Source organism: Haliotis rubra, unplaced genomic scaffold, assembly GCF_003918875.1.
Source record: "Haliotis rubra isolate DU_JTF1 unplaced genomic scaffold, ASM391887v1 Scf530, whole genome shotgun sequence".
NCBI classification, from domain to species: domain Eukaryota; kingdom Metazoa; phylum Mollusca; class Gastropoda; order Lepetellida; family Haliotidae; genus Haliotis; species Haliotis rubra.
This window is the reverse complement of record NW_025767225.1, coordinates 594012-608045: the sequence shown is the minus strand read 5'-3', so window position 1 is coordinate 608045 and position 14034 is coordinate 594012. Positions and strand designations below refer to the sequence as shown.

The 14034-nt window shown below is 38.6% G+C and overlaps 1 protein-coding gene across 1 annotated transcript in view; it reads left to right on the top strand.

The window, feature by feature from the left end:
* Window positions 1-14034, top strand: part of LOC124253058 (serine/threonine kinase-like domain-containing protein STKLD1) — a 38972-nt gene extending 24938 nt beyond the window's left edge. The window contains exons 12-19 of the mRNA XM_046686778.1: window positions 3127-3188; window positions 4512-4578; window positions 5592-5789; window positions 6232-6360; window positions 6811-6942; window positions 8600-8758; window positions 11219-11301; window positions 12651-14034. Of these exons, the coding sequence (XP_046542734.1) occupies window positions 3127-3188; window positions 4512-4578; window positions 5592-5789; window positions 6232-6360; window positions 6811-6942; window positions 8600-8758; window positions 11219-11301; window positions 12651-12710 (890 nt within the window). The 3' untranslated portion in view covers window positions 12711-14034. The remainder of the gene's footprint in view (window positions 1-3126; window positions 3189-4511; window positions 4579-5591; window positions 5790-6231; window positions 6361-6810; window positions 6943-8599; window positions 8759-11218; window positions 11302-12650) is intronic.

Genomic DNA, 14034 nt, shown 5'->3' with positions numbered 1-14034 from the left:
TTCAGATTCATTTTTTCTCAAGAATGTCAAAATTAAAAAGGGTTTTGATAGAGCTGAAAAAGAAAATAACGAGCTCACTTTAACCAATTTTTCTAAAGCAGTAATAAGTTTTCAGATTTACGTTTAAATTTTCACTCACCTTGTCTCCTCCAGGCCCACACAGTGTTTTGTTGTAATTAGACAGTAGGTATTACGTCTTACATACCAAGATGGGCTTTGGCAGTTTCCCATACCCATGGGGTATTTTGGAGGGAAGACTAATCTTTCTGCCCAAGCAGTCATAGCTAGATTCGGTGTGACTTAAACTGATAACATTTAGTTCATATAGGCATACGGTTCTCCATGGTTCATCTTACCTTGGTTCATCGTATCTCTTTCTCAACTAAACCAGATTCCCGCCAGTCAGTATGTTCAGTTCCTCTCATGAATATGTAAACAGAATTCAATGGGTCATTGAAAATCATTTAGTTATTGATCACCTTCTGGTTCATGACAACCCGACTGGCCAGCTCCACCTCTAAAGTTAGGACAATTTTCTTTGCTTTATATTTTTTTGCTTGTTTTAGCTGGTGCTTATTTCTTAACTAGTAAGATATGGGACTGTCACCTAAAGCGTTAAAGATTTTCTCATCAAAAATATTTCTTGTGTGGTAAAGTTATATTTGTAGACCTGTACAAACAACATAATGTTTTTGTTCATTAAAATAAGTTATGTTTACCTTAAGTGAAACCCTGCTGGTCTAGACACTGAAACCCAACTTATATCTCATGTACAAAGGGACATTACTCTGAACTGGTGTATGCTTGCAGCAATGATGCAGGACTGTTATGTACAAAGGGGCATTACTCTAAAATGGAATTGTCCAAAGGGACGTTACTCTGTAATAATATGTCTGTCAAAGGAAACTATGATGTACCAATGAATCTTAATCCAGCATTTTGTTTTTACTTGGAAGGATATTGTCCAGAATTGAAGGGTTTCACTGTTCAAAGGGCAATGGTTGTGATTGGATTGGTGTGATTGGTAAAAGGTTATTAACTTGATAACAATTAACTGTATTTGAGAAAAAAAACTAGTTTAGTTGTTTTCAATACATCATCTTCTAAACAGATTTAGTCTTAACATTACAAATTTTCCTTTTTATAGAATGTGCATTAGCCTTTTAGCAGCTAGTTTTTTAAACAATTTTCAATAGAACTAATACATCCATTTTGTTTACAACTATGTAATCGTTGAACAGTTCAGCAAACAAAAATTCCACATAGAAATCTGTTATTCCTGAAACAAGACACAAAACTGTTCAGTTAAAGATTAGGAATTGGAGCCAGGAATCTGTCACTCAACTACAGTGGATCAGTTGGTCAGACCTGGTGACCTGGCGACCTGGTTGGTTGCATGCCGTTGTATAAGGCTCCTGCTCATATAACCCACAAACCTTCTGGGGCCCGTTTCACAAAGCGATCGTAGCGCTATGACTGCTGTAAGTCTGTGTTAAAGTATGGGAGTTACGGCACATTACCACTAAGATCGCTTTGTGAAACAGGGCCAGACCAGGGTGCTGTTGTACAACCTTAGCACTAAGACTACCTTAAGTCTATGTTAAGGTATGGGAGTTACGGCCACCTTAGCACTAAGACTACCTCAAGTCTATGTTAAGGTATGGGAGCTACGGCCACATTACCACTAAGATCACTTTGCTCAACGGCATCCTGATTTACTGACTCTAGTGATAGTGTTAGAATATTGCTGACATTTGCCTGCTCATGGGTTTCTTTAGTTCTCAGTTGGGTCACTTTAGTGTTAATTGTGCAAAATATAGACATATTTCTGTAAATGGTGGGAGCTAAAGTAGTAGCCTTATCTCAACAATGAGTAAGTCGTGATTGGCTTCAAAACAATTATCAAAATATATTTGTGCCAAAAGTGTTGGGTTAACAAAATAAGTATTCACTGTTTTGTGTTGTTAACCTTTTTGTAGGATCCATTATCCAACAAATATAAATGCACTAACTTATATATTCCAAAGTAATTTTTGCATATTTTGAAATAAATCATATTTTTTCTTGTACCACAAAGGTTATGAACAAATTCTAACTGCCTTTTTGGAAAAGATTTGGACCAAATAAATAAAATGGTGTTGGTTCTCTCAACAAAGACTTCACCTGAAGTGAATGGATGGCAAAACGTAATCCCAGATGGTGTATATCATGCTCAAAAAATATGTAATGTTGAACCTAGATGAATGTTAGTGAATGTTGTTGAATGTTAATCAATGTTGTCCAATGTTGATGAATGTTGTCCAATGTTGATGAATGTTGTCAGATGTTGTCCAATGTTGATGAATGTTGTCCACTGTTGATGAATGTTGTCAGATGTTGTCCAATGTTGATGAATGTTAATCAATGTTGATGAATGTTGTCAGATGTTGCCCAATGTTGTCCAATGTTGATGAATGTTGTCAGATGTTGTCCAATGTTGATGAATGTTGTCCACTGTTGATGAATGTTGTCAGATGTTGTCCAATGTTGATGAATGTTGATTAATATTGTTGAATGTTGTTGAAGGTAGATGAATGTTGTTGAACCTAGATGAATGTTAGTGAATGTTGATGAATGTTAATCAATGTTGTCCAATGCTGATGAATGTTGTCAGATGTTGTCCAATGTTGATGAATGTTGTCAGATGTTGTCCAATGTTGATGAATGTTGTCCAATGTTGATGAACGTTGTCAGATGTTGTCCAATGTTGAAGAATGTTATCAATGTTGTCCAATGTTGATGAATGTTGTCAGATGTTGTCCAATGTTGATGAATGTTGTCAGATGTTGTCCAATGTTGGTAAATGTTGTCAGATGTTGTCCAGTGTTGATGAATGTTGTCAGATGTCCAATGTTGATGAATGTTGATTAATATTGTTGAATTTTGTTGAAGGTAGATGAATGTTGTTGAACCTAGATGAACCTAGTGAATGTTGTTGAAGGTAGATGAATGTTGTTGAACCTAGTGAATGTTGTTGAAGGTAGATGAATGTTGTTGAACCTAGATGAACCTAGTGAATGTTGTTCGATGTTGATAATATTGTCAAATGTTATTGAATGTTCATGATTCATGGCTTCCCTGTTGCAGCTCAGACGGGGGATGTTCTGTTTACGCCCGAAATAATCTCCGTCATCATCCTCTCCATGAAGGTAATCAGGACAATCTCTGTCGGTTCAATGTTCTGAGATGTTCTGGGGAACAACTGTACCTCAGTCACCATAATGCTTGTCATAAGAAGCAACTGAAGGGATCACATGACCTTACCCTGAGATTTGGATTGATTGTATGCCATCGCTCCAACGACATAACTGTTGCTTATAATATCAATCACTGGTTTGTCTGGTTCGTCTCCAGGGCTCGTATTTACATACATACATACTAACATTTGTATAGCACCGATATCCAGCTCAGCTGCTCAAAGTCGCGTTGTTTTTTCCCTCGATCACTGGATGTCAATCTCAAAGGCACATCGTATTATCACTCTCAACTCCCTAGGGAGGATACAACTCTTGCAGCCACTAGGTGCACCGAGTTATTGTGGCTTTCCCATCCTTACGAGGTACCCATTCACAGCTGGGTGGACTGGGACACATAGTCACAGTACTTTGTCCAAGTTTACTGCACGTTGCTGTACCCGCAACTAGGTGTTTGCACGTATTCATGTGGCCACCATCTGATCATATATCTGGGTTCTTTTAAGTGCACAGGGTTGTGTACTATACACTAGGGGTTGTGACAACACTGAAAGAGTCTGCACACAAAGTTGACTCCAAGGTTTTTACACCTGGTCACAGGTGGGCTCGATCCCATCACGTCAAGCTCGCAGGATCACTTCACCCACCATGCCACGTATTTCAGTTGTGTCTGCTGTCATGTTCCTGGAATATTGTGTCATTAGACCACAAACAAACAATCCTTAATCGGGTACGAGAGCCCATCAGAGGGAACTGATTTCGAGGTTGACCTGGTCACAGTGGCTGTAGAGGAAGAATGGTTCTTCAGTCATCTCCCTGTGGACATTCTGGGTTAGTTAGGTCCAACAACTAATACAGGTCAATAGAGGCTCAATAACTTGGCTGATTTTATCACCTTTTTTGGACAATGCAGATTGTTGCTTAGAATATCAATCACTTGATTGTCTAAACTTGATTATTTACAGGCTAATGTCAGTGTATGAAATAAGCCAAAAACCCAGCCAGACATCAGGGCGGGTAACTTCAAAATGTTACCAGCCCAAAATGGATATAACCAGACCAGACAATCCAAAGAGAATAACTCAATTCTTAGTTACAATGAAAAATTAAAGATATGGTGAATTAACTCAGATGTATGGAACATGATATCGAAACATTTTACCAGACCATCGGCCTGACAAGCCGTAAATGTAGACCGTCGTCAGAAATCTAACCCGTCTCGCGCGGTTGGATGGGCCTTATTTCATACACTGCTAATGTTTGTGTGTTGTGTTGTAGACTCACTCAAGCTGTTCAGAGTTGCAGCAAACAGCAGCTGCTATACTCATGGCATTGTCGGCAGACAGTAAGTATTGGTTGTGTATACTCATGATGTTGTCAGTCTGTCGCACAGTCCCTGAACCACATTATTTTCCCTACTGCCAAGCCCTCCCTACAATGTAGTCTGTCTCACAGTCCCTGAACCACATTATTTTCCCTACTGCCTAGCCCTCCCTGCAATGTAGTCTGTCTCACAGTCCCTGAACCACATTATTTTCCCTACTGCCTAGCCCTCCCTGCAATGTAGTCTGTCTCACAGTCCCTGAACCACATTATTTTCCCTACTGCCTAGCCCTCCCTGCAATGTAGTCTGTCTCACAGTCCCTGAACCACATTATTTTTCCTACTGCCTAGCCCTCCCTGCAATGTAGTCTGTCTCACAGTCCCTGAACCACATTATTGTCCCTACTGCCAAGCCCTCCCTACAATGTAGTCTGTCTCACAGTCCCTGAACCACATTATTGTCCCTACTGCCAAGCCCTCCCTACAATGTAGTCTGTCTCACAGTCCCTGAACCACAGTATTTCCCCTACTGCCAAACCCTCTCTGCAATGCAAAAGCCCTAAATGAAGCAAGTCTAGATATCCCCAGGTTCTGAATCTCTGGTCTGCCTTGGGCTCCTTTTCAATTTAAATAGGTTTATTTGTTACAATCAAAATTATATGTTCAGAGATTAAGCATAAGTCTAATGATGTTGTTAGCGTTTACTGGAGTTTTATGCAACATTTAGTGTATCTAGTGAACACTTGTAGTCATGACAGAACACTTGGAGTCATAAGGAACAGTTTGTGTAATGATAGAACACTTACTATCTGATAGAACAGTTTAAGTCCTGTGAGAGCCGTTGCCTTCTTGACAACATTTGGAGCCATAAAGAACAGTTTCTGTAATAATGAAACACTTGCCGTCATGATAGAACAGTTTTCAGTTCTGACAGATTAGCTGCTACAATGGAAGTTCCATGAACTGAGTAAAGTTGTATTAGTGAGTACACCTTGAATGTTATGTGTATAACGTGTACTTGCCCTGTTTCTTCAGATCGGTGGAGTCATGGTGAGCTTATCGGCAGTTTAGGCCACAGCCTGTCCTGCCTTGCTTGCAGAACACTTGGAGTCATAGACCAGATACTGTGTGCCATGAAGACTCACATAGAGAGTAGCGTATCAGTACACCTTGCTGAGCTGTGTGCAACCTGTTGCATGAGCGCCATCTGGAAGCGCCATCTCACAGTCAATGGGTGAGAACAAGCGCCATCCTCAGAACACATACCTAACAGTTACGGAACACGACTATCTTTTTAGATATTTGTTCATATAATATGATGTTGAGCAGCATGTTGTCATTTATTAAGTTATCATTCTGTGGCCTTTGATGTTCACATCTGAATTTGATTGAGATTTGACTTCTCCCTCTTTTAAACTGAAGTTTTATGTACAATTCCCCAAATGATGACTCTTAAACCATTAGATTAGAATGCTGTTACTTTTAACATCATTGCCCTGACACACATTTTGAAAATGTCACTTGGGCTGACAATAAATACCTTAAACCATTCCCCTGTGGATCATAAACCTCTTAACCATTTAGATATGTATATACTTATCTATTTAGTCAAATGTTTTAAATATTTCCATGAGCTGAACTACAGTCTTGTAACTAGTTGTATTTTTCTTTTTAGAAAATAACTTGCAGACAGCGTTTGACAGTCAAGCTATTGAGACGATATGCTCCGCGATGAAGACACACCCCACGTCGCAGGAATTGGCGGAAGCTGCATGTGCTGCCCTCTTCTCTCTCTGTCTGGATGGTAAGTTGGCAAAGGTCAAAGAAATCATTTTTGGTTTATCCATCATAGCTTAATCTTCTATGACTAAACTTATACATGTATGTTGCAAATTACCACTGTTCAAAGATGGATAAAGTGAAACAGCCCAATGTACTTAGGCTCTATTTTGATTGACTGACATATGAAAAAGTCACACATTTGTATTGAGGCTTAATAATTAATTTTTTAATTTTGTTCTGAAATATCATAGGATAGTTGCAGTACAAAGGATTTATATTATGTCACATATTTTTTAAACTGGTCTCATCTATAATTTCACATGTTATGTATGTACCCTTTCTTGGTGAATGATATTGTTTGTTGTTCGAAACAAACCTGTGCTTGTCAATAATTTTAAGATGTATTTTTTCCATTTTTCACTTTGTCCTGTTTTTTTCACCTGTGCTTCACAAGTTTCTGTGTATGTTCCAGAAAAGAGTTTTGCCGTTGTGAACGACCTTGACACTGTGGGCATACTGCTGAGTGCTGTAGAAACACACGACAAGAGCGCTAAAGTCGTGAAGAATGCCTGCATGGCTCTCTCGGGACTGGTTGAACCCGATGGTCTGTATACATGTCTCATTCTGGACAGGCTAGCTTGCATTTAACACACCCTCTCCCATGAGACATATCCCTGATTTTTTTATGAGAAAACCCCTTTAGTGAGACAGACCTCCTTAAGTGAGACACACACATTAAAGTGAGATGCCCTTAATGAGACATATCCCTTTAATGAGACACACCCTTTAGTGAGACAGACCTCCTTAAGTGAGACACACACATTAAAGTGAGATGCCCTTTTAATGAGACATATCCACACACATTAATGTGAATGAGACACACCCCCTTTAGTGAGACAGACCTCCTTAAGTGAGACACACACATTAAAGTGAGATGCCCTGAATGAGACACACCCTTTAATGAGACACACACCCCTTTAGTGAGACAGACCTCCTTAAGTGAGACACACACATTAAAGTGAGATGCCCTTAATGAGACATATCCCTTTAATGAGACACACCCCTTAGTGAGTGAGACAGACCTCCTTAAGTGAGACACACACATTAAAGTGAGATGCCCTGAATGAGACATATCCCTTTAATGAGACCCTTAGTGAGACAGACCTCCTTAAGTGAGACACACACATTAAAGTGAGATGCCCTGAATGAGACATATCCCTTTAATGAGACACACCCTTCCTTAGTGAGACAGACCTCCTTAGATGTGAATGACACACATCCCTTTAATGTGAGATGCCCTTAATTTGACATATATCCCTTTAATGAGACACACCCTTAGTGAGACAGACCTCCTTAAGTGAGACACACACATTAAAGTGAGATGCCCTGAATGAGACATATCCCTTTAATGAGACACACCCTTTAGTGAGACAGACATCCTTGCACCATTTAGTGTAAGTGACAGTGAGACAGAAATCCACAGGTTAGACACAAATTTTAATGAGATGCTTACTGAGACATATCCCCATGATGAGTCAAATCGCCTCAATAAAAATACTCCTTTTATGAGACACATTCTATAATGACACACACACGCCTTTAATTAGCTTTAATATGTCCGATCTGATCAGGCACATACCCTCTGTGGTCTAGTGGTTAGAACATCTGCCCACCCAGAGTTTAAGTTCAGTTGTTTGATCTTAAGAAATGGTACTTGTTGGTACCCTGCCTGGTGCTTAGTGAGTGAGTGAGTTTGGTTTCACGCCACTTTTAGCAATATTCCGGCAATATCACGGTGGGGGACACCAGAAATGGGCTTCACACATTGTATCCATGTGGGGAATCGAACCCGGGCCTTCGGCATGACGAGCAAACGCTTTAACCACTTGGCTACCCCACCGCCCCCTGGTGCTTAGTATTAGTGGGATAAGATAAGAACTGGACCCCGTTCCTCAAAGCGATCGTAGCGCTACGACAGTCGTTACTCCCATACTTTAACATAGACTTACGACTGTCGTAGCACTACGATCGCTTTGAGGAATGGGGCCCAGGTCAACTTGGAGTGCCTGATCACACTGTGTCTAAGTTGATTATCTGTTTACTTTAAATGTGTGGCAAGACCAGCAGAGCATATAGAGCATCAGAGATTGATGTTGTCTTATCACCTCACTCACTCATCCCTGTGATGAGACTTTTTTTAAACACACCATTGTTAAGACCACGCTGCCATGGTAACACATATCCCTTGTGTGACGTAACAGAGGAGTGTGCATACCGGGTGCTGACAAGCGAGGGGGGCAGCGACGCAGCAGAGAGTAAAGACGGCATCCCCATCATCATGAGGGCGTACGAGCTGCACAAGGATAATGCCGATGTCGTGGAATCTATCGTCACTCTCTTCATGGAACTTGTGGAATATGGTAAATATCAATGCCTTTTAAGTAAACTATTCACAAAATATATATCTTGAACTTCATGAGAGAAAAAGATAATTATTTCTTTTTCTTTTGTAAGAAGACCATCTCCCCTACCAGGTACTGTATTCAAAGTATACATTGTGTAAATTTTGGACATTGTGTAAGACGTGTCACATACTAAAGCTGCATACCAAGGATGAACCATCAGTATTCAGTTGGAAGACCCAGCCTTTTGTTCATGATTGGCTATATTTTATGTTACAAGCGTATTTACGTTTTTCTCTGAAATGAGTAGCCAGGTATTATAGTATCCACATTTTCCCAGTATTCTTTCAAATAAATGTTTTGTTTTGATATAATTTGGCCCCATCCCATAAGAAGTTGGGAATAGGTCAGTGAATTGTAACACCCCTTTGAACATAAATTGGTCAGTACCTTTGCAAGGCAAACATTCCAGGTGCAAATCTGAAATGTGTCAGATTTAATGCAAACAAGACTATTTGAGAACTGAAAACAGGCAACTTTCATAATGACATCAAGTTCATTATCATTTGATGTTCGTGGGTCATGAGATTCAGAGCTTTATATGAGTTTCATGTCCTCATGTTCGCCAAACTTCAATCAACCACGTCTTTTGATTCCTATTGTTCAAATGCATGTTAAATTCTTTGAACATGCATGTTGTTTTTACTGTTACTTACATGTTACAACATAGAAAATGTTCCCTTGGAGTTAAAGGTGTACTTACAACTGTGATATTTCTCTGAATCAAGTTTATATGTTTGATGATGTTTTCTTGTAGATGATATTTGTAAGGATTTATTGAGCTTCAAAGTACCTGCTCTCATAAAAGAGATTCAGTTGAAGTTTAATAAGAATGAGGTGAGACAAACAGGTTGAAGTTGATTCGTGTGGCCTGGTGTGTTGTGACGGCACTGTTTGACGAGGCTTGTGATGTAGTGGGGTCGGGTTGGGGTCAGGAAGTGATGTCATCAACTTTGTATTGTAACAAGAATGTTGGTATTGAAAATGTCTCTATAATTAAGTAGGTGGGGTAGCCTAGTGGTTAAAGCATTCGCTCGTCAAACTGAAGACCAGGTATGATTCCCAACAGGGGCCTGTGGTATGACAAATGAATACTTTATCCACCTCCTCATTATTAATTCATTATTATATTGTCTTTTGAGACAGTTTTTTAGTCACTGGAAACATAATGATACCTAACATTTTTATTGACATAGATTCAGTGATGTTTATGAGAGCCTGGTTTTCACCCAATTTTACTTCAAGCTGATACCAGAATGCTCTTGAACGCGTTACAAACATTAAGGGGAGATTACTCTTGTGTTGACATGACATCACTACATTACCAGCCTCAGGGAGTTCACTTTTTACACTGGCACTTTGATATCATCTGTTCTCTGGGATGTAAATTTGGGCATGAGATACTAATGTCATTGTGATATCTGGCTAGCTAAGATATCATCAAAGCCACAGTGATATCATGTAGGTAATGATATCATGGTCACTGTGATATAACCTTGGTAACTATGATATCATCTGGGTCACTGTGATCTTGTATGGGTAAATATCATTTGGGCTGCTTGGTATCATCTATGATATCATCTTGGTCAGTGATATTGTCTGGGTAACTATGGGTGACTGTGATTGCCTTGGTAACTGTGACATATTTTTGATCATTGACGTTGTATATGATATCATGTGGATAACTATTACAATGTCTATAATATCACATGGGTCACACTGATATTGTCTGGATAACTGGTATCATCTGGGCCACTATTGAATTGTCTATGATATCATCTTGGGCACTGTTACAATGTATACTGTACGGGTCACTGTGACATTGACTGGGTCACAGTGACCTAGCAGTATATAATGCTGTGTGTATTCATGCTTGCACGGCTCTGCACTAACATTTCCTCACACGTCACAGGTACTGCATGTATTTGGATGTGCTCACATAACATTACGGTATGGTAGGCATGATTACACCAGGGACAAATCATTCAAAAGTTTCTGAAAGCAATTAGTAGATTGATCACTCTCATCTGAGAGCTTTTCTGAACATTTTGTTTTTGTAAAAAAATTCTCAATGCTATGTCAATAGTAAATGAAGTCTATATAGTTGTCAATGAATAAAGTTGACCAGCATTGATCCACGGCAGCAGCAACGGCAGCAGCGGTTTCAGGAACTATTGTTATGTGACATCAACAACTGATTTATTCAAGCCACACCTCTTATCTTTCATATTTGGAAATACTTTGAGACGTGATATTCAGTATTTACAAGGGAGGAAAACAAATCTATCAATATTTCTAGGAATCTTCTGTGAGGTCCTCAGTTCCCTAATGTTGGAAGACAAGAGGTCTGGCTTGCTGCACTGAGTGTGTCGTGTGTGTGGTGTGTTTCTATCCTTGCCTCTGTTTGTCACACTGTAGATGACATGAACGCTGAAATGCGCCACCTAGCGGTGGGATCACACATACTGCTCCCTGTTCACAAACGTTTCCGGGACAACAGGGTAAGATCTGCACTTGCAACATTAAACAGTTATCATTCTTTACAATTATTTCTTACACAAGGGGTAAAAACTGATGGCGATTTTTTAGAAAAGTATCTGATGTTAAATTGTTAAGAATGATCTTCATATTAAATCTCTAAAGTTCTGATGTATTATATTTCTATCATATGTAATTCTTCTACATTTGTGGTGCACGTTGTGTTGTTGCCATCAAACAGTCTGATAATTATGAAAATTCATATATATTTAATTGAATAAGAGACCCAAAATTACATGTAGGCACACTTCTTTAGGTTTTTAAATAACTGTCAAATTAAGATCCTGTATATTTGGCTTCTTGTGTGATACATTCTCTCAAACTTAACTGTAAGAAATAGCACATGTACACATTACACATTAAAATGGCATTGTGTTAATGATTCAAATCTACCTCTTTCATTGAGATCAATATATTTCTAAGAGGTCAGATCAATTAGAATTCTTGTTAGAATAAGGGGAATCTTTTCAAAGCCTAGCACATGTCAATTTTGGTATAAGAGATAGTTCCAAACATGAAAGAAACTATGATTTATTTAATAAAAGCTTTGAGGCAATCTGATACATATGTACACATTGCTGCAGTTTCTGTAAATATTATCTGTAATTGACACAACAAAATATGGACTGTAATGTGAATTTCAGTGTTAATATGGGGCACCCACAAATATGACTTATAGTTTGGAGTCTGTCGTCTTGTAGTTCAGAAGTTGTTCCAGTAGCTTAAAATTGAATACATTATTTCTGTTATTCTGAACTTAGGCTGAAGGGGTCGTTGTCGGCACGGGTACTACAGATATGTACCCCAGGTATGTTTCTGTATACAGAAACGTGTACTTTGGCCATAATGCGAATACAGAAACGTACCCTAGGACGATTCCATTCCCATTGTGTCGTATTCTTGACAGGAACTGTCATACTGTTGTATTAGATACATTTGATTGCGTTATGTAAGTAATGAAAATACACAGTAACGGATATTTCGCGATGCACATGAATACCACTCGGAATCAGTTGAACGGGAACAACTACATACGGTTTCGGTTTTGGATTGCGGAATATGGACTCATCCGCCTTTTAGGGTACCGGGTACTTTTCTGTATTTTGACTTTGTTTAGGGTACATATCTGTATACAGAAACGTACCTGGGGTACGTATCTGTAGTACCTGTGCCGACAACAACCCTTCAGCTGAACTTAGGGTGGGTGGTTTTGTAAATCAAGAAAACAAATTGGTTTGGCCTTGTTTTTGTTTTTTAGAAGATCCCATTCTGCAGTTCTTGCACATGTCAACTCCATGTTTGTGTATTTCAGGACATCATGAAGCCATGTGAGGCGGCTATGGTCAAGCTCGGAGTCAACAAGCCATTATAGACGGCCATCTTTAATCACCCTCACAGACATTGTCATTAGCATCATGAACACAGAAACAATGATCTCACTGAAACTTGAGGGATTAAAATATTTCCCAAATGTTCACCAGACAAGTGTGAATCATTTCCATTTGGCCAATATATCAATCTAATTCCAAGATTCATTTTCTGCTGGCCCCTGGGCATATAACATAATTGTTTTGTTTACCAACAGGTTGTCAGGTGATGACTTTTCAACATTATTTCACAAGGACAGATTACATGTAATTCATCATAGCTTGTAAGTTATTCAGTATCATATATATATATTACCATAGTTTTTGTGGAAATATTGTAAACAAATATGGGTTTCACAGTTCTTACAGAGACATTTTTTAAACTATTCGTTTTGAGCCACCATGAACAATGACCTTCCCCTTCGAGTATGGACAGCTAGTCATGGATGACGTCTGGCTGCTAAAGGCTACTCTTCAAAATTATAAACAGTTATACAGTTGGAATGAACAAGCCAATCAACATGATGCAAAATGGCTGAGAGTAATTTCATGGATATTCCCATTGACATTTATATCGCATTAACGAATGTACGAATAACTAGTAATTTGTTTGTCTAACGCTGAAGGAAACCGTTCTCAGGGGCAGGAATGTTATAATTTTTAACCTCTACTGATGATTTAAAAATGTTTGGTTCAAAACTTATACTGTCGATGTGCAGAAACAGCAGAATCTCTATAACCTGAGGCAAATACTTGCATTTGCCGTGGTAGTTTGTAATTTGTTGATCTCAAAATGTGAAGAATAGTTTAGAAATTACAAAATTACAGTGATATAGGTTGACTCTTTGGGTGAGTCGGTATACATTGTTAATGGTCATGTGATATTTGGCCAATATCGTTGATGTCAGTTTTTGTATTGTTTGATTTTCAAGGAAATGTTTTATTTGAAATTTGACTTTTTTTTTCTCATTTGTCATATGTATTGCGACAAATTGATTTCTTGGGCCAGTTGGTTTTTCTGAAGCTGTTATTTCTGTGAATTTGATATAATATTTTATGTGAAAATGTTATTTTTCATAGTGAGTTTTTTTATCCATTATGAGACTATCAGTGTTTTGTTACACATTGTAGTACAATCATGAAACAAAGTGCCTAATTAACATGCAATCCTAACTGGATTTAACAATTCATAACACACAATCCTAAGTGAATTGAACAACTTTCAACAAACAATTCTGACTGGATTGAACAACTTTCAACAAACAATTCTGACTGGATTGAACAACTTTCAACAAACAATTGAACAACTTCACTGGATTGAACAACTTT